A 25,919-nucleotide genomic window follows, 5' to 3' on the forward strand; every position below is an offset into this window, starting at 1 on the left:
TAGGATTATGGTCAAGACTGATTCAGGAGAGTTTAGGGAAGGGTAGAATGGCCTTCTACCCAGTCTGTAAAGATGAGATCATGAGAGTGTATTGATCGGGAATGTTATTTGAATAATAGGAGGAGGCTAAGTCGAGACGTTGAGCACGAGAGTTTATATGACTTCATTGAGGTGAGTCGTCTCACTATATCGTACCTGGAAGGGTACCTATGTGTGACTGGAAGGTCTTGTATGCTACGATGTATTGCTATATGCAGTTATGTGATATGTATGTGCTATGTATGTTATGTATGATAAGGGTCGGAAGGTCAAGATGATATATATGTATGTGCTATGTATGTTACGTTGGTAAGGACCGGAAGGTAAAGAGGTTATGGACCGGAAGGTCGATATGGGTAAGACCGGAAGGTCTACCGGGATTTGGGACGGAAGTCCCCTGAGACATGGATCGGAAGATCCTACAAAGTTATGGTCTGGAAAGGCGTATGTGGGGTATGTGGTATTTTGGGGAACTCACTAAGCATTTATGCTTACAGTTGTTGTGTGATGTGTTTCAGGTACCAGCGAGGATCGCAGGAAGGCGCCGACATGATTCGCACACACTCATGGAGTTTATGATATTGAGATCTTGGGACATGTTTTGTTATGTTACAGTGGACACATTATGTTTTTATGATTTTCGTGTGAATGAAAGTATGTTTTAAAATGAAAAATTGTTTTGAAAAATTCACGTCATTACACAAAGCAATATGTCTTCATTTAATAAATCAAAAAAAAAAATGATGGAAAACAAAAACAAACATATGTTTAAATCTACGAAATAAAAATATACATCAGAATCAAGACCAGATTAAAACAGATGGGAAGTGGTTTAAGAGTTTAACCATAGCTTTTATATGTTGGTGCAAAATCTAATAATTTCCAATAGATATGCAGTAATAGAAAACGGTTAAGTCATCAAACCTGCAAAACCAAAACATCTTTATGATAGATGAAAAAAATATGTTTGCAAATTTTAATCTGTATTTTCGTTTAGGAAATCAAAAAATAAAAATCAATAGAAAAAGCAATAACAAACTTACATAACAAAACTTCCAGGAAAATAAAAAAAAACAAAGATGAGAAATAAAAAACAAATTAAATGGGAAAATATGTAACATACACGTTTTGAAATCGTGTTTTGTAATGAATAATATTATGAAATATTATGTGATATTGAGTTTTGAGTTCTAACAGATAGTTTTTACCAAAAATGAAGTAAAATTATGTTTAACTTAACTCGGAAAATATTGGAAGTCTTATGAAATTCCAATCAAAAGGCAAATATTAAAATTTAACGAAAATATAAAATTTGAAATAAGTAGAATTTTATTATTGAAAGTTGTAAAGAATATCGTTGTGACATCATCTCTCCGTTAGAGGAAATTCCGTCCTGAAATTCTTTTGAAAGTTATTCTTAGGAACTAGAAAAAAGGTGAGGGTGGTTGTGACAATATCCAAAGCAGGAACCTCACCCCACATCATAGCTGCCAACTCACACACTAACGCATCAGTGAGAAATATTTACAAAACCCAGCAGACAAGGCTAAACCATCCTTTCGATCAACCATGCCAACCGAAATCCACATATTTAATGGGTCCTAGATCTACTCGGCCCACTGTCGCTATACTAACATGCATGAAAATGCATTAACATAAGGAATCCGAACGATCACAAACATGACTCAACCACGTTCCTACTTGGCTCCAACAACCCCACTTAGCTATCTACTGACAGCATTCAGGCTCACCCCTGTTCCACTAATCGACAATAACACTCGGGATTACCCCCGATCCACTAACCAACCAATAGCACTCGAGCCTACCCCCGATCCAATAACCAACAACAACAACTCAGGCTTACCCTGATCCAACAACCAATCAACAGCACTCGAGCCTACTCCCAATCCACTAACCATCAATAACACTCGACCCAGCAAGACTTAACTAATCCTACCAGGCCTTCGGCCCGTGACTTAGACCTCCAAGCCCCAATCAAACAAGAACATACAAGGAATCCCTCATCACATCCCTCAATCTGGGATCTTAACACCCTAGAGTCTAAAGCACAAGCACACCCTACTTATGATGCAACAACTAAAACTAATACAACTATAAGGGAAATTCGACAACTGATAATGATCTTAACACAAAACCAAAAGATTCAACAATTGCGCAGAAGTCCTGAACCTAGAGAAATTCAACTGAGAACCGAACATTGGCACAAGGTCTTTCTGCTACGGGGTTCCACTTTCCCCCACTCGAGATATGACATAGTCTAACAATTTCCCAATCCTTAGATACTCAGAATAACTTGAACTCCACCACTCGATCCCAATCACCGATATCTACATACACATGAGAATCTGAACCCACACCACATTTACAAATTCCAAATCGTATACAATCGAGGACAAATATAGTTAATCCATTCATAACAATAAATCAATTTAAACAAAGCTAAATAAGATAATTCCATTTAACTGATCATTCAAGACTACAATTGAACTCTAAACCATAGTTAGAAATTACAGACGAATATCAATACCACCACAATTGCTAAATAGAAGATTTGCCAACTCAACTCTCGGTCCTCGGAACTCTAGGCGTCCCATGTCGACCGTCGGGTAACTGCCAAGTTAGGGGTGTAGGGTCCATCACCACACCGAAAATGAGAAAAGGACAACGAGTTCTGATGTGGCCTTCCCGACCTCATTGAAAACAAACTCGTGCACTTCGCTTGCAGTCTCTTCCAAAATGACCCTCTTCGCGACACTTATGACATACAAATGATTTAATCCTCCATCCAACTGATCCTAAACTTTAGCCAACGTACTTGAACCGCTTCGCTGCAGGCTGGGACTAATCCGGAGCCTGGCGCTGCTCCCTCGTCTGGGTCTCTACCTCAATCTCTCGCTTCCTCGCGACATCCTGAAGCTCGAAGAGGATATTGTATCGTTAGGTAGACACAAACGACCGAAAATCCATCTTGAGCATGCTCAAGTACCGAGTCATCTGAGCATGCTCCGAAGCAGCGAACTCAGCAAACTCATGACTGTGGTTGATCCGATTCGAGTGTGAGGCGAGTCTTCCTCACTATACTATGTAAGGTGCTAGTTATCTTTGTGATAATTGTATTGAAGACCAGGATTTAGACCCTGACATTTGTATGAAAAACCAGGATTTGTCTTCTGACATTATATGGAAGACCATTATCTGACCCCTAACACATGTATGTAAGACCAAGATTTGGCCCTTGACATTACGATGAAAGACCATGACTTGACTCATGACAACGAGTAATTGTAAGACTATGATTTAGCTCATAGTCTTCACTCGGGGTTGAAATAAACCTGTTATATGTATGATTTGTGGTATTTTGAGAACCCACTAAATTTTGTGCTTATAACTTTTAAGTTTAAATGTGTTAGATACTTATAGTTCCAAATGAAAGTGTCCGACTTGATCATGCTGCATCCCCCAGTATTTTGGGAACCCACTAAGCTATGTATGATATGTGGTGGTACCCACATTGATTGTTTTAATAATATATTTTTTTAAATAACAAATAAACAATAAAAAAGTCAGAATATTAAATCATAAGGATAACATTGTCTTTTTATAACCAAATACAAAACAAAACAAAATTTAAAAAACCAGCCGAGTTAAAAAAATATTTAGAAATAAATACATAAATTATCCCAAAGGATATAAATCATTTGTGTGCTTCACTTATTTATTTATGGGAAATGGACTTAACAAGGTAATTAACTTTTCAGTTTGTTCACATCTTGGTAACTATCTTTTTTTTGTACACATCTAGGTAACGAACTTTTTGGAAGTGTTCACATATGATCATTATGACCGGCTGTAGCAGGTTATATCCGGTCATAACCGGTCATAATGGTCATATGTGAACATTTTCAAAAAGTTCGTTACCTAGATGTGTACAAAAAAAGACAGTTACCCAGATGTGAACAAACCGAAAAGATAACAGTAAATACACGAATGATCTATGTAGTTTGGGTAATTTGTGCGTTTGGTCCATAACTTATTTTTTTAACTTAGATGATCCCTACTATTTATTTTTGTTGTGCATTTGGTCTCTGTCCTACCTCAAAAGACTATTGTGCCCTTTTTTTTTTTTGTTATTTATGTATTTATTTTTTTATATATTAAAAAAAATTAATAGACCTTATATATCTGCATCTCCTCACCCTAAATCTGAAACCACATTTGAGAAATTTAAATTGGGTCCCACAATAATCTTTTGAGGTAGCATAGGCACCAAATACACAACAAAAATAAATAGTAATGATCATCTAAGTTAAAAAATAAGTTATGGACCAAACGCACAAATTACCCAAACTATAAGGACCATTCGCGTATTTTACTGTTACCTTTTTGGTTTGTTCACATCTGGGTAACTATCTTTTTTTGTACACATCTAGGTAACGAACTTTTTAGAAGTGTTCACATATGACCATTATACCGGTTCACATATGACCATTATGACTGGTTATGACCGGATATAACCTGCTACAGCCGGTCATAATGGTCATATGTGAACACTCACAAAAAGTTTGTTACCTAGATGTGTAAAAAAAAAAAGATAGTTACCCAGATGTGAACAAACCGAAAAGGTAATTACGTTATTAAATCCATTTCCCTTTATTTATTTATTTATATTGTTACCCAGATTAGATAGGATATGTATGGTTATCCCCGATTAAAAAGCAAATTAACCGCGTGAAAATTTTGTGTGGCTTTTGTGTGTTCCTAAGCGACGCACAATACTGTTCATCTTTTTCCTGTTCTTTTGTTTAAGCCCAACTCTCCCCACCCTTCATTTGCTTCCGCAACAAAAACCACACGGCACCACCGCCCACCGCACCACCACCAGCAAGCCCTCCCGTCATACTGAAACATCCGCAGGTACAACTAACTATTCACTCAAGATTATATTCTACCTTTATGTGTTTATTGCAGCTTTTCGCATACTTCAGCTCCCTAAAATTTATTCTCAAATCGTCGATTAGGTTTTCCAATAATCTAATCCAAAGGAGCTGACTATTAATTGAAGTCTCTTACCCTAATCATAGTGGCTTCCTTTGAGTTAGTAATTCCATTAAAATACTGTGGTTGGCATTATTATAGAAACAGAATCATGCTCTGGTAACTCGTATCGAAAAATGTGAGATTTCATATTGGGATTGGCGTTTGAAGGAACTTTGACAATCATGATCATCATAAGTTTGACTTATCCACGTGGCACCATTCCATCTATGTTTGTATGAGACTTTGTGATAACTGATATGTGATACACACTTTGACTCTTTGATTCACGTTAAGGCTTTCTTGTTGTAGTCATGTATTTTGTCCTGTTTTATCAGCCTGTTATTTCTTCTTTTAAAGAAATGATCCATGCTTTGTCTTATGTGGATTACCAATGGTGTTTAGGTAGCTAAATCTTTTCTGTCTGGAGTAGTTTGGCTAGATTATGCAGCTGATTAGGCTTCATTTTTCTCTTAATCATGCAGGAATGCTGGGAAGTTCTTTACCTTCTGCCATATTGACCATTGACTCTGGAAAAGTTTCTGTTTTTTCTGTAAGTATTCATTCTCTTTATAGGTTGCAATTAGATGCTCTACTACACTTCCTAATCTGGCAGAAGGAATTACAAGTAAAAAAAATCAAAAGCTACCTAAACTACAGGGACCAGTTGTGTAACTATATTCTCAATTCACAAAACAAGAGTAGGATTGTAGGAATGATGCAGTGATCAATTTGTTATTGATTTTATGTTTGATGTTAGATACATTTATATGGAACGAACTGGTGATTAAAAAAGAAATGGAAATTTCAACTTGTTAATCAACAAATACTTTTGTGCATCTTTCTTGCCTCAGATGAACATTTCTCCATTTTTTATTTTTATCTCTTTTCCTAATTACTAAAAAGTAAGTATTACTCATAAATCAGTCATCTCAAAAGTTTGCCATTACTTTTTGTAACTACCAAGTCATCCATATATCATGAAACAATAACAAATTTGATTTTACTTTTCACCTTATTGCATCATATGCTCATCATGCTGTTGACTTTTTTTTTTTTTTTTTTTTTTGTATGACTGTTTGGTCCACTATGGTTAGTGGTGGTGATCTTAGGCCCATTATTTCTTCTATGGCCCAAAATTATCATGCTTTTTGATGAGCTTTAATAATTCACACAGTTTACTTTTTAGTCTTCGTATAGGTATTATTCTGAAAAACAGTTTTCCTAATTACAGTTTTGGTCCCTTGGAATATCAATCTCTTACAAATGGTCCAAAAAAGAATCTTTTTGCTTTATTCATTTCTATTTCTCCAATTCTCAACATTTTTAGTCCTTATATCTACTTCTTGTTTCCCAATTTTCTTTCATATATGAAAGCTTGAATCTAAGTGTAAACCCTAAATTATCACTACTTTTTTTTTTTCAGCTGGATCTTGAATCATACTCATCAAATGCAAAATTTTCACACAGTTATCAACCTAGCAACAATAAAACAGCTAAATTTACCACATCCAAAAGATGGAAAACACAATCAACTCGAAGAACTCAAGAGATAATTTTAACTGAGGAAGATACAAAGACATGGGAAGCTTGTAGACAATCGCTTTCACAATTCAAATTTACAGTAGAAGAGGAGGATAAAATATTAGGAAAAGCATTCGGGTTTCTTCATTCCCCTTATTGGGGTGAAGAACGTGAAAAAGTCGTACCAAAATCCGATCAAATTAATGCCATTTTGGATTATTTAAAAGGTTTAGGTCTTTTAGATGATGATATCTCTAAAGTACTCAAGAAATTTCCCGAGGTTGTTGGGTGTAGCCTTGAAAATGAGGTGAAGGTGAATATTGAAATTCTTGAAAAACAATGGGGAATAAAAGGAAAATCATTAAAGAATTTGCTCCTTCGTAATCCAAAAGTATTGGGTTTTATTGTGGATTGTAAAGGAGATTGTATGGCACTCTGCACTCGGTGTTGGGTTCGGTTTTAATTTCAAGATTTTTTTTTTGTAATTTAAGTGTATACCTTCTATTTGTATCTTGTAATTAATATAGTTTGTTCATTGAACTTATATAGTGAAAATACAAAATAATATTATTTAGGGCCCATTTGTTAGGCAGACAGACAGGTTGTACTGTATTTGATGTGTATTACAGGTCGCCAATTGTATTTTGGATTTTATTGGGATATTTCTAAAGGATAGTAGGTCCTCAAGGATACCATTATACAAGTAGGGAATGTAAGTGTCCCAAGTTTTTGTCATTTTAGATGTTTGGTATGACACTACACTTTTTCTCTTTAGCATATGCTACTCTTAATATAACATTATATTAGTGGATTATCTATTATTAAAAATCAATTTGGTAACATATTGTTATATCGTTACTATAATCAAATGATTTAGTGATGATCGGTTGAGATTAAACACTGCTAAATAGAGTGGTTTCAAGTTAGAATATGAAAAGTACAAAAATAAAGTAAAATTGGAACATGAGGGGAAGATGCACCGAAAGAATGACGCAAAGTGGCTAGTAGTGCTATATAACAAAGTGTAGTACAATGAGTGATACATCATATAGTATTAGTGGAAAATATAACGACAAAAAACAACTAAAAGCATCAAGAATCCATAATCTAAATAACTTTTTCTTTTCTTATGTTAGTTTTAACTAATTTTATTTGATAAAACCTACCTTCATAAATCTTTTTCAAAATAAATATATGTTTTCTTTTAACAGTTGGCAATGATTTTCATTTTTTTTAACTGAAAATTTCAAGTATTTAAAGTTAGAAAAATGCTAACAAATAATTACAAAGGAATTTTCACAAATGGGTTTAATAACCAGGCTTCCCTACTAAGTATTTATTTTTCTATTACAACACATGAATTAATTATAAGAGTAGTAAATCAAACTATCAATTAACGAACTCCTTCGAACATATGAAACCATTTGTTTAGATGTTTTATAAACAATTGCTTTAATTCGTGTATTTTAAATGTCAAAAAGTTTAAAAGTAAACAATAGTTGTAGTCAATGTTTAAATAAATAGAATGATTGATAATTATTTTTGTAGTTTTTCAACTTTTCCTTTTTCTTTCTCTAAAAAAAATTGACTTTTGAAAAAATCAAATTGAAATCGATCAAACCAAATTGTAATTCAAATGATTCATATCAAAATTAATCCAATTTAAAATATCTGGATCTATATTTCTAAAACCAAAATCAAACTAACACCAGTAATCAAAACGGTATATTTTTAAGTGGAACAAGTTACTTTAATAGTAAGGGGGTGTGCGGGGTTACTTTTAGAATGACTTTTGATTTTTAATTTTTCTAAAAAGTTAAAAAATAAACAAAAGGTGTTTGGATAATAGAAAAATCCTTTTGAAAATGATTTTTACATAAAGAAAAATAAGGGCTTTCAGTAGTCTTCACGATATCCCAGTTATGGAACTATCAGATTATTGGTTTTCTTCTCTCTCTAAACCATCACTCATTTCTATATCTTCTTCTGTAGTTTATTAACACACTGATTTGGTTTGGTTTGGTTACATGCTTGGGGAAGATAAAGAAGTAGCTTAACTAATGATTTGGCATGTACCCTAGATACGATGGTAGGACGTGTGGTGAAACAATAGCTTCCTTTGTCGTCTCTTTAAGATTGACACATAAAAGTTGTTCCAATTAATCTTAAGAGTTTTATTTATAGCCTTAACATTGAGATTTAATGGTTGGTTTTCAGATGCAGGAAAGATGTTCAAGTGAAAAGATGGCAGAATGATGCAACTTGTATTTGCATTGGTTGTATCACCATTTTGTGTTATTTTACTTATGGAACTCCAAAGTTTTGTTATAAACCAATATAACATTTCCATTTTTTAAGATTCTGTTTTGTAGGGATGAATTATAAGTGATTATTTGGAAATTTTGACTTAAGCAAAAAGTTCGCCTCATTACTTTCTCTTTCATTCGAACAGGTTCTACTTTTTTCTTTAATTACTGTTTTTGATTTTTTTACTCCTTTGTGATCTCATAGGTTAGAGTTCTAACATGTTTTATTCCAAAGAGGTGGTTTCAAGTTCTCACAATTTTGAGTTTTTACTTGTTTGTTTTTTTTAGTAATTGCATTTCTTTTGTAACACCCAAAGTTTTGAAGACCAAGAAAGGGAAGAAAACCCTAAGTTTAGGGGTCGACTCGGCGAGTCCAAGGAGGGACTCGGCGAGTCGGAGCGGGATCCGGGTCGAGGAGTAAGTGACCAACTCGGTGAGTCGGCCAAGTGGACTCGGCGAGTCTGGTCTGTGCGTGGAAAACCCTAAATTCGGGGCTTGGAGCCTATATAAACATCTTAATCTCCTTCCTAGGGTTCCTTACTGACTCTTAAGCCTTGGATATCAAACCCTAGCCACCATATCCTCTATTTGAGCCATTTATTGTCTTCAAGAGTGCATTAAGCTTGGAGAAAGAAGAAGAATCTTGAGAGTGAAAGAAGGGGGCTATAGATCCGGGATTTGGAAGTCATTTCTGAGCTTTTGGAGGTATAAACTAGTTCCTGGACCCTTTTTGCATCTAGATTTATGTGTGGTTGTTGGGGCTCTTTAGCCATAATGATATTATTTTGAGTTAGGAGCCGGATCTGGAGTTGCTACTTCAGATCCAAGTGTGTTATGGACTGGAGAAGCATAAAGTATCAGCCCTTGAGTCGATTTTGAAGCCCCTTGGCCTTAAACCCTAGTTTATGGTGCTTTTTGCCTAGATCTCCCTCTCTACACGTAAAGTTTGCAACTTTACGTGGGGGATAGGCTTGGGAAAGGTAGATCTACAGTTTGGAGTCCATGCATGACTAAAAAGTCCTCTGCATGTATGTAGATCTGAATGGACTCGGCGAGTCATTCGAGTGGACTCGGCGAGTAGCTTGAAGATGAGGAGGAACTCGACGAGTGGGATGAACAGCTCGTCGAGTCGGTTGAAGATGGGCATGAACTCGACGAGTTGGATGAAGATTGCCTTGTGCTCGGCGAGTCTGTTCTTAGACTCGGCGAGTCAGGTCGCGTAGTCCCAAACCCTTCGAGTTAAGACTCGATTCGGTGAGTCGAGCAAGGACTCAGTGAGTTGGACAGGACAGGATTCGGGAATCAGTAGACTCGGCGAGTCAAGTCGTGATTGGAAGGACTTTGAGCATAAGGACTCGGCGAGTCAGTAAGTGGACTCGGCGAGTAGGGTTGACCTGGAAGGTTGACTTTGACCAGGACTTTGACTTGACAAGAGTTGACTTGGTTGTCTGTCAGGGGTCAGTTTGACTCAGTGTTGTATTGTTATTGGTAGCTCGGGGAGCTAGTGGAGCAGCAGTTCGGAGTCAGTGGTCAGGTAGCGGTCAAAGGGATTAGCAGCAGCAGTTCAACAGTATCAGGTGAGTTTCCCTGTGTATGAATGGGTCTACGGCCACAATGCCGGCCCATGTAGTTATGAGTAGAATACCCAGGGGTTAGCCCTAGGCCCAGTATGCTAGTATGATATTCGGGACGAAGTCCAATGATAAAGGGCGGGTGCCCAAGGAATGGTTTATGTGGTAGTTTATACTTGTTGTCTGTGTGATACTTGTATGTGCCTGGTAGGGAGGTGAGTGTGGGCGAGGTCCCGTATCTCACCAATAGCAGAGTGTGGATGGTGTTCCACATCTCAGTAGCAGTAGAGCAGGGGCGAGGCCCAAGTTAGGGAAGGAGTGAGGGTGGGCTAGGCTTGTACCTCACTATCATCAGGAGTATGGACGGGGTTCCATGACTCATCAGTAGCAAGACAAGGGCGGGGCCCAGAGATAGGCGAGGCCTTCGAACAAGAGCCGTTAGTATATGTTTAGCTTACATGATGTTATGTGATGTGTGTATGTGCTATTATATGTTAGTGGGCGGGGCCCTGTGACAGGCGAGGCCTAAGTAAAACAGATCTGTATCCGAGCGGGGCTCGAAGCCAGGCGGGGCCTGGGGCGGCGAGGCTGTCGTAGCGGGCGAGGCCCAGGATAGCGGGCGTGGCCCGGTATGTGCAGTATGTGGTTATGCATGGTATGTGGTAGGGTGGGGAACTCACTAAGCTTCGTGCTTACGGTTTTCAGTTTTGTTTTCAGGTACTTCCGGTAGCGGAGGGAAGAGCTCGGGGTGATCGCATGGCACACACCATAGTTTAGACAGCCTGGGAATGTTTACTCTGATAACGAATATGTATTTTGGAAACTAATACTTTGTTTATGTTTTGAAATGATGAATTTGCTTAACGTAATGTTTTAATTAAAAGAAATTTTTAGTCTTGAATTTTGGGACGTTACAAGTTGGTATCAGAGCCTTGGTTTGAGGGATTCGGACATGCTCTCGAGCGTGTCTGAACTCAAACTGAGGGATTGGTATAGAAGTTTTCAAAATGAAAAGACAGTTTTGTAAAAAGAGAGTTTTGGGAAAGAAAACAGTTTTAGAAAGGCAAAAATAATTCAGAAAGAAAAGAACTTTGAAAAGAGAAAAAGGGTGTGGTGCATGCAATTAACCGAGCTCAAGTAAGTACCTCGAAATACCCATACAAGTTTATGTTATGATTATCAGTTGATAGAACAGTATGCTAGATTAGGACTAAGGATCTAGGAATGATGCCTTATGTGCCTATTATATGTGTTGGAGCTGCATAATAGTGCTGATTAGACAGTAGTAGGATAGCCTGTTTAGGTTATGCCTGAGTTTATGAGTTTGTGTTGCATGTTAGTTCAGATTCTTGCTGTTTGGATATGATTGCTTGAGTATGTTGTGGTTAGATTTTCCCCTTGTCCGAATGCTGCTTGCTTTGTGCATTGTGGGATTTTGAGTGATGGGAGTTAGCCATTAGGTGGATACGTCACGTCACATGTGATCAGGGTTGAATAATCTCAGAGTGCTGGATTTGGCCCTATTGCGCAGCTCTTGTTTGAGTCCAACCGTTGTAGGGACGAGTCTTTTACTTGAAGGATTATCTGAGCCTCGTCACATGTGATGGTATCCAGGTGATGGCTAATTGGCATCACAAAGAGACCTTCAGCAGCTGAGGATTGTTTGAGTTGAGTCAGAGGTTTCCCTAGGGTAAGCCTAGGATGAGATAGTGTTGGGAGTAGTAGTAGTGGATAAGGGACCTGGTGGAGTCAAAACAATTCCTGAGGAAAGTACGGATAGATGTGGAAGGTAGTATGGGCCCATACTACTGAAAGCAGAGGATCCGTACTTGATTCGGGAAGGGCCAAGACAAGACCGGGAACCTAGTAGGGGGTGTGTTTGGTCTCGCAGCAGTGATGAGTTTTCTGATAGTGGTTGTGTTATATGTTTCAGCATGGTGACATTGCGAGAAAGACCAGCGGGCGGATCAGGCGCCAGAGAGGGATCAGGCTCGGGTTCAGGGGCCGAGCAGCTCGAGGAGCGGATGAGAGAGTTGATATCAGCTGAGGTTACGCGCAGTATCCTAGCTCAGACTCATGTGATCTTTGGCACGGTCAAGGAGGGTATACTGGAGATCTTGGATGAGAGGTTGGGAGCCTTCCGTACCGAGATGATGGCGTTGTTGGGAGCATGTACCTTGACATTTCGAGAGTTCAGGGCTTGCGGGGCACCAGATTATCATGGGGCTAGGGACCCCATTGCTAGCAGCAGATGGTTGGCTGATGTTGCCAACGCTTTTCGTACGAGCAAGTGTCCCGAGGGGGACAAGGTTAGACTCGCCTCCTGTCTTTTGAAGGACAAAGCGAGGGATTGGTGGGAGGAGATTGGTCATGCTTTGGGGGATGATGCCGCGTTGGACGCGATGACTTGAAGCGATTTCTCGGCCAGGTTCAGGGCGGAGTTTTCGCCGATTATTGAGGTGCAACAGCTGGCACGAGAGTTTCAGGATTTGACGCAGACTACTGAGACTGTGGCGGAGATCACCGCCAAGTTCAGGGAGAGGGCTCTTCTTGTGCCACAGTATGTCGCAGATGAGGAGATGAAGAAGGCTCGGTACCATGAGATGTTGAGGGATGACATCAGGAAGTTCGTGAGCAGATCCAGCTGTAAGACGCTGGAAGATATGATTTCTCGGGCTAGAGAAAGGGAAATTGATTTGGAGCAAATCCGGAAGAGGAAGCCGGATGAGGTTCAGGTAGCTACGGGTTCGGGCAAAAGGCCCAAGGGATCGGATTCGAGATCGAGGGATCATCAGGACCGCAGTCGGTGCGGAAAGTGTGGAAGGGCGCACGGGGGCGCGTGCAGGAGTGGTAGCGGTGGTGAGTCCGGCTGTTTCAAGTGCGGTCGGACTGGCCATTTCAGCAGGGATTGTACTGTTAGCGCCGCGCAGGGATCAGACTTGATATGTTTTCACTGCAACCAGAGGGGCCACAAGAAGGCCCAGTGTCCCAGTTTATTTTCAGCAGGACGGGTGATGGCACCCGCCCCTACAACTTTGAGGATCACGGATGGCCGTCAGGGCCGGGTAGAGGCACCTGCGGCAGGGGGCAGGGCTTTTCAGATGACGACCTTGGAGACGCGAGCAACGCCGGACGTTGCAGGTATGCAATTTCCCCTTTTCAGTTCTTTTATTTGTGCATGATTTTATTGTTATGGTTCTACATCATTATCGGTAAAAGTATTTTATTTTGAGTGGTTGATTGTGATCGAGTTATATGCCATCTGCATACCTTGGATATTTGTATGGTAGTTAGGGGATGTGCTCTATTGAAGAAGGTTTCGAGGGATGCAGTAACTGTAGCATGCTTGGGAGAGATTAGGTACGTCTCGCTAAGTTCGGAGTGGTACAACGATTGTGATGGATTGGCTAAATCCCTAGCTGTGGCGGGCTTGGGTTCCTCAGTAGATGGGTTATGGAATGGTAGCAAAGATCGGGATCTCTTTTGAGTATTGAGCAGCAAGGGGTAAGCAGGATCGAATTGGGGGAGAATCCTCCAGGTGTGCCCAGAGAGGAGCACGCAGACCCAGAATGATTATGTGACCTCCGAGAAGGAAGAAAAGTAGCTCAACGTTTCATGGATTGAGAATTTTAGGGTTGGGAGTTTGAGAAACTCCCCATCAGCTAGTGCGTGTGTCGGTAATGGTTAGTTATGGTTGAGAATTTGGGTTGTGGATCGCCCGTAGGACTCGGGGGAGTCGGAATCAGGATCTTGAGAGCTAATGGCACATGGGTGCCTTCGTTCTAGCAGTCAGCAATGGATGGTGATGTAAGACTACGAGTAAGCCATAGCATTCCTTAGTAGTTTTGTTAGCGGAGTTGGGGCAAGGCCCTTATCTCCTAGTGATCAGATAGGGATCAGGAATGGGTAGTGGACGAGAATGATATGGAGTTTGCCTGTATAGCCCTAGAGAGGTGAGACCTTGGGAGAGGCCGCTCCAGGATATAGTTGGGTGAGACCCGTGGGCGAGGCCCGTATGAGATTAGCAGTGTAGATGAGACCTGGGAGCAGGGTTGCTCAGTAGTATGGTTGGGTGAGACCCGTGGGCGAGGCCCGAGCGAGAGTGATTAGACTAGTGGGAATAGAAGGATAGATGCAGGTGGGACCCGTGGGCGAGGCCCGCAACACAAGTGGGACCTGGTAGGGACCTTAATGTCAAGTTAGGGGGATCAAGAATCCTAGGTTTGTAGTGCCTGAATGGCAGAATAGATTGAGAAGTTATAGGTGATCGAAGTTCTTTGGAAGTCGCTGGGAGCGACTAGTGGTGGTGTTGGGACTAGCTACCGGTGAGAGCCGGTAATCCAAACATTGATAGGTTGGTAGGGACCTGGTGGTTGTCGAGGCCAACACAAATAATAACCCTAAATATCACACACTAAAATAGTGTATAGTGGTAAAGGGGTCGAATCCACGGAGACTGGTTCAATTTATAACTCTATGAGAAATCTCTTTGCAAAAATACTTGGAATATGACAATAAATTGAAAATGGGGGTTTTTGATGTTTTGAGATGTTTAAAAGAAAACTAGAATTGCACTAAGATTTAAAAACACAAATCAACAAAAGAAAAGTTTGATGTAAAATCAATAAAGGGAAAGATGGTTGACTTTAGACTTTCATTACTCGAACATTTGGTTAAATAATCATGAGAATACCAAGGTGCAATACTTGTGTTTGTAATCTAATTTGGCTATAGCAATTTATAAGCATAACTTGCCTCAACTCTTCTTTTTGTGTTAAAATGACTAGAGAAGCTCATAGCACATTTCCTAAATCAAAGTCACAAAACTAATGAAGCATGTAATTTTGTGAAAATCAACTAGCATTGGGTTTTAAGAGTCACCAAATCCAAAGAGTAATCTATTGCTTTCATTACCACTATGGAGAAAATATTTTCTTAGTCAAAATGAAATGAAAACAAACATTTAAACTAATTGTTGCTTGCTAAATTGAAGACCCATTACTTAGTCAAGAATTTAAGCAACAAAGACAACATTCATATATCAATATTCATGACTAGAGATATATAAACATGAAGGAAGTTTTCATAGAAAATATAATCATAAATATTCAACACAAGTTCATGGAGTTCTTCAAAATAACCAAAACATTCAAGCAATTACATCCAAGTCAACCAAATCATAAATCTAGCCTAGCATGGCTATGATTAAACAAAAACAAGAGAAATTAGAGATACCAAACATTGTTCAAGATGAAAGATGAAGGAAATCCACAAATCTTCTAATCTTTTAGAGAGAAAAAGTGTTTGTTTCTTCAAGTCTTCATGATGAAAAACCCTCTCAAAACTTCAGTAAAAGTGGTCAAAAATCGGATCCAAAAGTTGCCCAAAAGTATTCCACCAACTTTCCCCATATAGAGGCAAAAGGCTAAAATTCGGGTTCTTCACAGTGCGATCCACGCGGACCATTTGTAAATCCACGCGGACCGCGTGGATTCTGCTGAATGGGCTTTTTGGCCCATTTAATTGGCACTTCTACATTACTCTTCTCATCTATGGTCCAGCTCGTTTGTGCAAGTTCTTGATAGCCCAATTATGTCGTCCAAACTCTTCCAAGATGCTCCAATGCTCCTTTAATCTTCTATAGCTCGAATTCTCGTCGTCCCGCACTCCTTCCAAACCTCTAATAACAAATAGTCTTCGGTAAATCCTGCAAATAAGCTCAAAAGACTAGAAAGCACCCGGTAAAGGAGAAAAATAACAAAAAGAGAAAATATGCGTGAAGATTAACTAAAATGAGGTGGTTTTAACTAAAAATAAACTATGAAAAGAAGTAATAAAAACGAAACTATCAGGACCAGGGTGGTCGCAGTTCATCCGGAAGGCAGACAATGAATAGCAGAATTTTATTCAGTCAGCAGTACTGCGGGTAAGCAGTGTATGGTGGAATTCAGCTAGTTGATCGTGGGGTGCTTTGCACCAAACCATAGTAGAAAGAAATGCCCAGTGGATACTGGCGATAATGACCCGTACTGGTAAGCGGGGGTGATGGAGTTGGTGAAGGATAGGGCCTTCACAGTGATAGAAGGAATAGTTGGTTATGGGGTTTTGCCTCGGGAAGGCAAGAAATTGTGCAAGGAAGAAGGGGTGAATCCCTATAGGTTCAGCACAGTACTCGGTGAGTACCAGGTGGATTATCGGTTGAGTAAGTCGTGTTTCCAGAATGTTCGGGGTCAGGGTTGACCCGAGATGATTATCCGCAAGGTTTGATGCTAGTCAGAATGATCGGGTGGTAGGTCAGCAAAGGAAGGCAGCTAGTGTTGGGATAATTGGTTGGGTATTGCAGGCAGATCGCAGGCGGTGGGCCATAGCAAACTTCGAGGACGAAGTTTTGTTTAAGTGGGGGAGAGTTGTAACACCCAAAGTTTTGAAGACCAAGAAAGGGAAGAAAACCCTAAGTTTAGGGGTCGACTCGACGAGTCCAAGGAGGGACTCGGCGAGTCGGAGCGGGATCCGGGTCGAGGAGTAAGTGACCAACTCGGCGAGTCGGCCAAGTGGACTCGGCGAGTCTGGTCTGAGCGTGGAAAACCCTAAATTCGGGGCTTGGAACCTATATAAACGTCTTAATCTCCTTCATAGGGTTCCTTACTGACTCTTAAGCCCTGGATATCAAACCCTAGCCGCCATATCCTCTATTTGAGCCATTTATTGTCTTCAAAAGTGCATTAAGTTTGGAGAAAGAAGAAGAATCTTGAGAGTGCAAGAAGGGGGCTGTAGATCCGGGATTTGGAAGTCATTTCTGAGCTTTTGGAGGTATAAACAAGTTCCTGGACCCTTTTTGCATCTAGATTTATGTGTGGTTGTTGGGGCTCTTTAGCCATAATGATATTATTTTGAGTTAGGAGCCGGATCTGGAGTTGCTACTTCAGATCCAAGTGTGTTATGGACTGGAGAAGCATAAAGTATCAGCCCTTGAGTCGATTTTGAAGCCCCTTGGCCTTAAACCCTAGTTTATGGTGCTTTTTGCCTAGATCTCCCTCTCTACACGTAAAGTTTGCAACTTTACGTGGGGGATAGGCTTGGGAAGGGTAGATCTACCGTGGGCGAGTCCTTCGAGTGGACTCGGCGAGTAGCTTGAAGATGAGGAGGAACTCGACGAGTGGGATGAACAGCTCGTCGAGTCGGTTGAAGATGGGCATGAACTCGACGAGTTGGATGAAGATTGCCTTGTGCTCGGCGAGTCTGTTCTTAGACTCGGCGAGTCAGGTCGCGTAGTCCCAAACCCTTCGAGTTAAGACTCGATTCGGTGAGTCGAGCAAGGACTCAGTGAGTTGGACAGGACAGGATTCGGGAATCAGTAGACTCGGCGAGTCAAGTCGTGATTGGAAGGACTTTGAGCATAAGGACTCGGCGAGTCAGTAAGTGGACTCGGCGAGTAGGGTTGACCTGGAAGGTTGACTTTGACCAGGACTTTGACTTGACAAGAGTTGACTTGGTTGTCTGTCAGGGGTCAGTTTGACTCAGTGTTGTATTGTTATTGGTAGCTCGGGGAGCTAGTGGAGCAGCAGTTCGGAGTCAGTGGTCAGGTAGCGGTCAAAGGGATTAGCAGCAGCAGTTCAACAGTATCAGGTGAGTTTCCCTGTGTATGAATGGGTCTACGACCACAATGCCGGCCCATGTAGTTATGAGTAGAAGACCCAGGGGTTAGCCCTAGGCCCAGTATGCTAGTATGATATTCGGGACGAAGTCCAATGATAAAGGGCGGGTGCCCAAGGAATGGTTTTTGTGGTAGTTTATACTTGTTGTCTGTGTGATACTTGTATGTGCCTGGTAGGGAGGTGAGTGTGGGCGAGGTCCCGTATCTCACCAATAGCAGAGTGTGGATGGTGTTCCACATCTCAGTAGCAGTAGAGCAGGGGCGAGGCCCAAGTTAGGGAAGGAGTGAGGGTGGGCTAGGCATGTACCTCACTATCATCAGGAGTATGGACGGGGTTCTATGACTCATCAGTAGCAAGACAAGGGCGGGGCCCAGAGATAGGCGAGGCCTTCGAACAAGAGCCGTTAGTATATGTTTAGCTTACATGATGTTATGTGATGTGTGTATGTGCTATTATATGTTAGTGGGCGGGGCCCTGTGACAGGCGAGGCCTAAGTAAAACAGATCTGTATCCGAGTGGGGCTCGAAGCCAGGCGGGGCCTGGGGCGGCGGGGCCATCGTAGCGGGCGTGGCCCGGTATGTGCAGTATGTGGTTATGCATGGTATGTGGTAGGGTGGGGAACTCACTAAGCTTCGTGCTTACAGTTTTCAGTTTTGTTTTCATGTACTTCCGGTAGCGGAGGGAAGAGCTCGGGGTGATCGCATGGCACACACCATAGTTTAGACAGCCTGGGAATGTTTACTCTGATAACGAATATGTATTTTGGGAACTAATACTTTGTTTATGTTTTGAAATGATGAATTTGCTTATCGTAATGTTTTAATTAAAAGAAATTTTTAGTCTTGAATTTTGGGACGTTACATCTTTCTTGCTGTTCCAGTGAGTCCGCTATAGACTTTTGATTTATTTTTCTTGAAAATATGATTTTTATACAGGTTGAGATGCTGATGTTGATTTGCAGACATATCTAGATTCTGATGAAGGCTATAAATCGCATAGGATTGCTGCCTATTATGGTTCTTACTATGGTTGAACAAAGTTCGCTGCTGTTTCGGGATATCCACCTTGCTACTGATAAATCATCTTGGTTGGAGTTGCATATCGCATCTTCTGATCAATTTTGAGGTGTGATGCCTAAAATGTTTTTGGGTTTTGTTTCTTATTCTAGCAAAGTTAGTTGTAATTTATGTTACTTATAAATTACTACTGAGAAATCATCTAGAATGAAGTTTGTTTGCTACTTCTTTGGCAGCTAAATATTATTTGTTATTTGTTGTATCTATGTCTAAAGTTGAAAATTTTCTTTATTTTTTGGTTAGTTTGTCAGATATATAAAAATATGGAGTCAGAATTGTGGTCGTTTGCTTTTTTATTTGAAAATGTTAATTATATATGTAATAGGTTCCTCATATTTTTCTTAGTGGTTCTCCCTCATTTCAACAATTACATATTGGTATTGCCATGTTAGGTATATATTGTAATATAGTAGATATCATGCCGGGTAACAAGATAATAAACATCTCCAAAATATTATGTTGAATAACAATATAATAACTTTCTATTTTAAACCAATCTTGCATTTGATTATACAGTTACCAAATTTAATTAATTTTTGAATAAATATGATAAAAGTTGTACAATACAATTGGTTTTTTTAATATTTTGATAATTAACAACAAAATGAAAATAAATTTTCAGACATGTGTTCGGTTCTGAAACCGTCATGGGACAAAAATAATCGATAACTAAAAGTGATGGATTTGGAGAATCAAGATTCCCCTACCCGGTTCTAATTACTAACTGAAAATAAAAAATAATGGAGTAGGAGAACCGAGAACCACATCGAATAAAAGGTTCCGGTTCCGGTTCAGTTTCAGTTTCGATTCATATTAGATTTTTTTGGTCGAGAAACTCATTCGTAGACATCTATATTAAGGAATTTTAAACTAATGAAACACTTTCCCTACAACTACTAACGTCAAAGTTGGATTCTATTATCTTCGACATGTACTTTCTTTTAGGGCATAATATTTTTATAAACGAAACATATTGCCGAAAGAAATTATACACCCCCGTCGCTTTGCGCGGGTCCACCATTAGTATATATATATATATATATATATATATATATATATATATATATATATATATATATATATATATATACTAGGTGTGAAACCCGTGTATTACACGAATTGATTAAAAAAAATATATCAAAGTTTAAATATTAAGAATTTTTTATAATAAAATTTCAAAATAAATAGACATATTCAACTAATGAATAAATAGAATCACTATTAAGAAGATCATCCATAATATTAAAGATTGTTTTGTCATATTCATTAAATTTATTATCATATTCAATGTATTTTAATATATCATATATATTTTTTAAGATTCTTTGCATTTATTATTACATTAAATATATTTAATACTTTACATATATAAATTTATTATTATGTGTCATATTAATTGATTTAATTAAAAAAAAAAACCATAAAATGACATTCAGATTTAAATTGAATCAAAAAATTTACAAAATTACATGTGACAAATTTAATGAGAAGATGACATTTGACAAAATGATCTTCATTTATTAGGATATATATATATATATATATATATATATATATATATATATATATATATATATATATATATATATATATATATATATATATATATATATATGGGACGGTTCGCTTGAGATTAAAAAAAAAAATAGAGATCTTGAAATTAAACCCCAGCCACATATTTCGCATTTGCCGCTCTAATGCTCCAACGTACCAGCAACAACGAAGTATGCCTAATTATAAATGATTATATGGCAGAGAGGTATAATCATACAAGATTATACATGTTTATACGTATATGCATAATCATAAATGATTATACATATATGTCTGTTCACAGATTGAGTAATCATAAATGATTATTACAGTTAGTCGCAGAAAAGGTGATGGTGACAGAGGTGGCGGTGGTATAAGTAATGGAGATGACAATGGTGAGGTCGAGTGGTATCAGAGGTGGTGGTAGTGGTGGTGGCGGTTACGGTGGTGGGGATGGTGGCGGAGGAGGAAAGAACGAGTGACACTGTGTAATCATTTATGATTACACCAGACCTGCCGCGTCGGTACGCCGAAGGGTTAGAGCGACAGATGTGAAATACGTGACTGAGGTTGAATCTCGAGATCTCTATTTTATTTTTAATCTCAACGGAACCTACCTCTCTCTCTCTCTCTCTCTCTCTCTTTATATATATATATATATATATATATATATATATATATATATATATATATATATATATATATATATAAAAGAAAAAGTATCAAATGTGTAAATGAAGCATAATTGCTTACCCTATAAAGTTATCAACACTATAAAAATGTATGCCATCACGATCTATTTTTCTTTATTTGCTTGTGTATGAGAGTAAAGATAATTCCAGATGCCGAAAAAACACATACCACTTATTTGGAGATTACTAATCGATATGAATAACAACACCCTCACAAAATAAGTCTATCATAACTATTATTTCAACGTATCGTTAAATGTTAAATGTCTAAGTGTTTTTAAATAATTAAAACAGTTGTTTAAAAAATTTTCTACATTTTTCAGAAACACATAAGTGTGGTTAAACTTATACATCCATCTACTATTCGTTTTCCTATATATGTAGTACAACCAAACAACATTTGCTTATTAAAATGTAAAATCATGATGTGGTGGTGGTGGTGGCTACAATACAAGTACCAAACTCTACTCCAACTCCCACCCTCCAAAATAGTTGACGTGATGGGTATTGAAACTCTGTTGACCATAGACTTAAAAAATTCTATTTTCTTTGGATTTTAAAAGGATATATTATAGGATGATTTATATAAACTTCCAATGTAGTTGTTAAGTCTAACAAAATAAACAAACTAGTGGCCGGCGGGCAGCAGCCTAAAAATGAACGGCTTGAATAACATAATCAAAATATATTCTTTTAATAGAGTTCAAAACAGACAAAGTTAATTTTGACAAAATTATCGTATAACTGGTAACCGAAAGTTATAGTTTTTATTTGTTTAGAACTGTCTGTCAAAATTCGATGTATGTTTTTGAAAAATATAAAATAACATAACCATAAACGCTAAAAACCAAAAACTACTAAAAATTAAATATGGTAAAAAACTAGCTAGGAACGAACGATATGCTCGTCACGAGAGCTATTTGTGGCCAGGTAATATGTGTGCCACAGCCGTGCACACCATCCCCATCAACACAGTCATTGTTCTTGTGGTGTTTACCACGGAATGCAACGGGCGAATGACATTGAAGAGGGTAGATTTTCAAGGCTAGAACATTGAACATTTTTCCTATAAATAACCCCAATTTACTAATTTTCACATCATTTTTTTTTCTTTCTCTACTACACAAACCACAATATATTCATCCAAATAGATGTAATGAATCTGATGTCATTGATGCGACGCTAGAGCAATACCAAAAATCTAACGTAACCATAAACATTTTTCGTATATCACTGTTTGGTATGAGGTGCGTAATTGTCTGAAATTATTTCCGTGGTGAAATGTATATGTTGAAGATGAAAAATAAATTTCGTAGTAATTTTCATTTTATTTAAATTAATGTAACATTTTTTCCTAATAGTATTTATTCTTTAAATTATTAGTTTTTTAGTGAAAATTATGATGTAGTGTGATGTTATACAAAGTAAATGTAGCTTGGATCGGTTATGATCTAATAGTTAGAAACTGTAACTTTTATCTAACAAATGGTCTTCAAAAATAACTTTTCATGTAAGCTTTATCTAACTAGAAATATTCCTCAAAATTAGCTTATAGCTTTTGAAATGATTTATTGTTTGGTTAGTATAAATACCTCACCCACATGGCCACATTCACATGAAAAGGTCTTATCTGACAGACTATTTGATAGTTAGAACTTTTATTTTTAATGGCATTGCATAGAACTAATCTATAAAAATAGATATAAGATTTTACAATATACTATAAAATAACATAAAACCTCTAATCTATAAAAATAGATATATGCTTTTATAATATATATAAAATTACATAAAACCTAAAAATTAAAAAACGAAAAACACTAAAAAATTAAACATCGTTTCATGTTAAAATCATCTGTACTTATTTGCTTTATAAACATTATGATTTATTGATGTTCTGTCGATCCTAAAAGCAATCGAGAGGACATGCACAAATAACAAATACTAGCATTTAACAAAATTAATCATATTGTTTAAACATTGTGAGGTGTCCTTGTGTTGTGGTAGGAGTGGCAACTCGCAAGTTGGCAGCCCTGTCCCACATGGCTTATCGTCAAATTGCTACCCTTTTTGTGACCCAATAATACAAAATATCACATGCATTTTACAACATCACATGCCATTTAAATATTCCTCTTAAATATTGATTTAAACGTATCATGTAAAAAGATCCTGTTCTTGTTTATTAAACACCTAGCTAATAAATTTATTTATTAACGATCACTATAATATAATTTAATATTCAAAGCTTCACCAAATCATTCGTACTTAAACACAATGCAGAGAAGACGACTCACAACTATACGGATTTTTGTAACTTTTGAAACGTTTGAACTTTTGGAACGGATAAACCAAATAAAACCATTTTACTTGATAAGATTGTTTCGCAGTCTAATAAAAAACACTAAACTTAAAAGTATGGGTTAATTATATAGTCCCATCATTGCTATTTCCGCTTAGTATTGTGTTTCTTATCTATCACTTAATTTTTTGGGCCTTTTATAAAATTTCTGATGTTTCAAAAAGAATGTATAATATAAGATATGGACACCTTCGTACATCAACCCTTAAACCTGAAAGCATTATTGCAAAGAACCTCTGGAATCTTGCATTCGATTAAGGTATATATGTCATGGTGTTTCTGTAAAACTCTTCACTTTTAGTTACTATTTTTCACATTACTTACCTTGTTCGTGTATAATAAGGATAGATGGGTTGATCAGTGTTTGATGTTTAGTACCCTTGAAGTATGACGACCCCGTAGAAATAACGTAGAATATCGAAAATGATATATTGCTTTTTATTCCGAAAAACAATGTTAACCTTTTAAAATATATATCTTTTATTTTTAAAGATATATGTATATATATGATTTTACCTTCGGAGAAAAAAGAAGAAGAAGGTTAAATCCACAAGATGAACACGTGAACCCCTGTTACTCCACATGCAACACTTAACTCCATTGATTATTGGCCTTTAGAATAAGAAAAAAAAAGTGCTCTCTCTCTCTCAACACCCCCCCCCCCCCCCCCCCCCCCCCTCGGAGATATGTAGGTGGAAAATAAAGTCATACGATTTTAAGTGGACATACACAATTTGAATCAAAATTTCAAATTTTGAATACGAAAATATATTGATTAGTATTAGGAATAAAATTATTACGAAACAATCTCGTTTAGACATGGTGGTTATTTTACAAATTCATTAAAAAGTTGTTAAATAAAAATAATATGCCATTTTGATGGTCATTTATGTGATTAATCTTTTAATTTTGATCCTTATGTTTACTTAAAACAAACAAATATCGTAAAATTCGTATGATTGCTAAAACATATCAACTGGATGAAAACAAATTTTATTCAAATATATACATGCAAAGGATAAAAATACAAGAACATTTTTTTATTAAACTTAAAAACATAAACCTTAATCAAATCGTCGGCTTATTTTACCGACGGTTTGGTCTGTATCAGTCGTTACAAATAACATGTAGACGATCGCCGCCGGAAAACAATAGATTCAGAAACAGCACACGTTCTTTTACATGAAGAATACATACTCACCACAAATCCAGATCGGTCAACGGATGGAAGCTTTGAGCTCTTTCTTAAACCATTGACCTCGAATTCTTTATCTTTGGAACACTCGATGAAGGCTGCAAAAAACGGGTCTTTTCTGAAATTCTGACTGCTGCTACTCTTCTTCATCGTCGGCGACTGATGGGGGGCGTGACTGGATGGCGGCAGGGGGAGGAGATGCTGAGTTAAATTGCTTTTCTTGTATGTGTTCTTTTTCGGGATTCCGGGGAATTGCTCCCAAGAAAAGGGGATACCGAGATATCGAATTGGAGTGGATGGGATAGGAGTTGTGACAGAAGAATCATCGGATATCGAGTCTGAGAACGTGAAAGATTTGCTCCGGCGAGAGTGTCGCTGGACATCCGTTGAAGCCATTAATTTTTCTTTGGATGAACTAGAGACAAAAGCTCCCAACTTTTGTGTTTCTTCTCGTGCGTTTATATATATATATATATATATATATATATATATATATATATATATATATATATATATATATATATATATATATATATATATATATATATATATATATATATATATATATATATATATATATATATATATATATATATATATATATATATATATATATATATATATATGGGAGAATTCAATTGAGAAAAAAAAAAAAAAAGATTGACAAATGAGGGAATCATTCTCAGCCACTCATTTATTTTTGCCGCAAAAGCCTCCGTCGTACCAGCGGAAATGGGAAAAGAATAGACATATGTTTTCCAACAAAACATATTTTCTTAAACTATGCTAAGCATTACCTTAATTTATACAAAAACATAGTCTTTTTTCGTTTTTTTTTTTTAATTTTTAAGAAGCTATTTTTATCGAAAACTTATTTTAAATATTCCAAAATTCATGATTTTTTATTCTTT

The 25,919-nt window shown here is 37.6% G+C and overlaps 2 protein-coding genes across 2 annotated transcripts; one reads left to right on the plus strand and one right to left on the minus strand.

The window, feature by feature from the left end:
- Window positions 1–4,784: 4,784 nt before the first annotated feature.
- On the plus strand, window positions 4,785–7,272 carry LOC111908815 (uncharacterized). The gene is made up of 3 exons (XM_023904614.3): window positions 4,785–4,974; window positions 5,580–5,647; window positions 6,521–7,272. The coding sequence occupies exons 2-3, from the start codon at window positions 5,582–5,584 to the stop codon at window positions 7,079–7,081; spliced, it is 627 nt and encodes a 208-aa protein (XP_023760382.1). The 5' UTR covers window positions 4,785–4,974; window positions 5,580–5,581; the 3' UTR covers window positions 7,082–7,272.
- A 17,655-nt stretch (window positions 7,273–24,927) lies between these two features.
- Window positions 24,928–25,404, minus strand: LOC111908794 (uncharacterized). Its single transcript, XM_023904595.1, has one exon. It carries the CDS (start codon window positions 25,402–25,404, stop codon window positions 24,928–24,930), a length of 477 nt encoding a protein of 158 aa, XP_023760363.1.
- Window positions 25,405–25,919: the final 515 nt, after the last annotated feature.

The sequence above is a fragment of the Lactuca sativa genome, chromosome 6 (genome assembly GCF_002870075.4).
Source record: "Lactuca sativa cultivar Salinas chromosome 6, Lsat_Salinas_v11, whole genome shotgun sequence".
In the NCBI taxonomy this organism is placed as follows: domain Eukaryota; kingdom Viridiplantae; phylum Streptophyta; class Magnoliopsida; order Asterales; family Asteraceae; genus Lactuca; species Lactuca sativa.

Coding starts and splice junctions, on each gene's coding strand:
- LOC111908815 (XM_023904614.3), top strand. CDS start 5,582: ATGCTGGGAAGTTCTTTACCTTCTGCCATATTGACCATTGACTCTGGA. Junction 5,648..6,520: donor GAAAAGTTTCTGTTTTTTCT/GTAAGTATTCAT, acceptor TTTTTTTTTCAG/CTGGATCTTGAATCATACTC.
- LOC111908794 (XM_023904595.1), bottom strand. CDS start 25,404: ATGGCTTCAACGGATGTCCAGCGACACTCTCGCCGGAGCAAATCTTTC.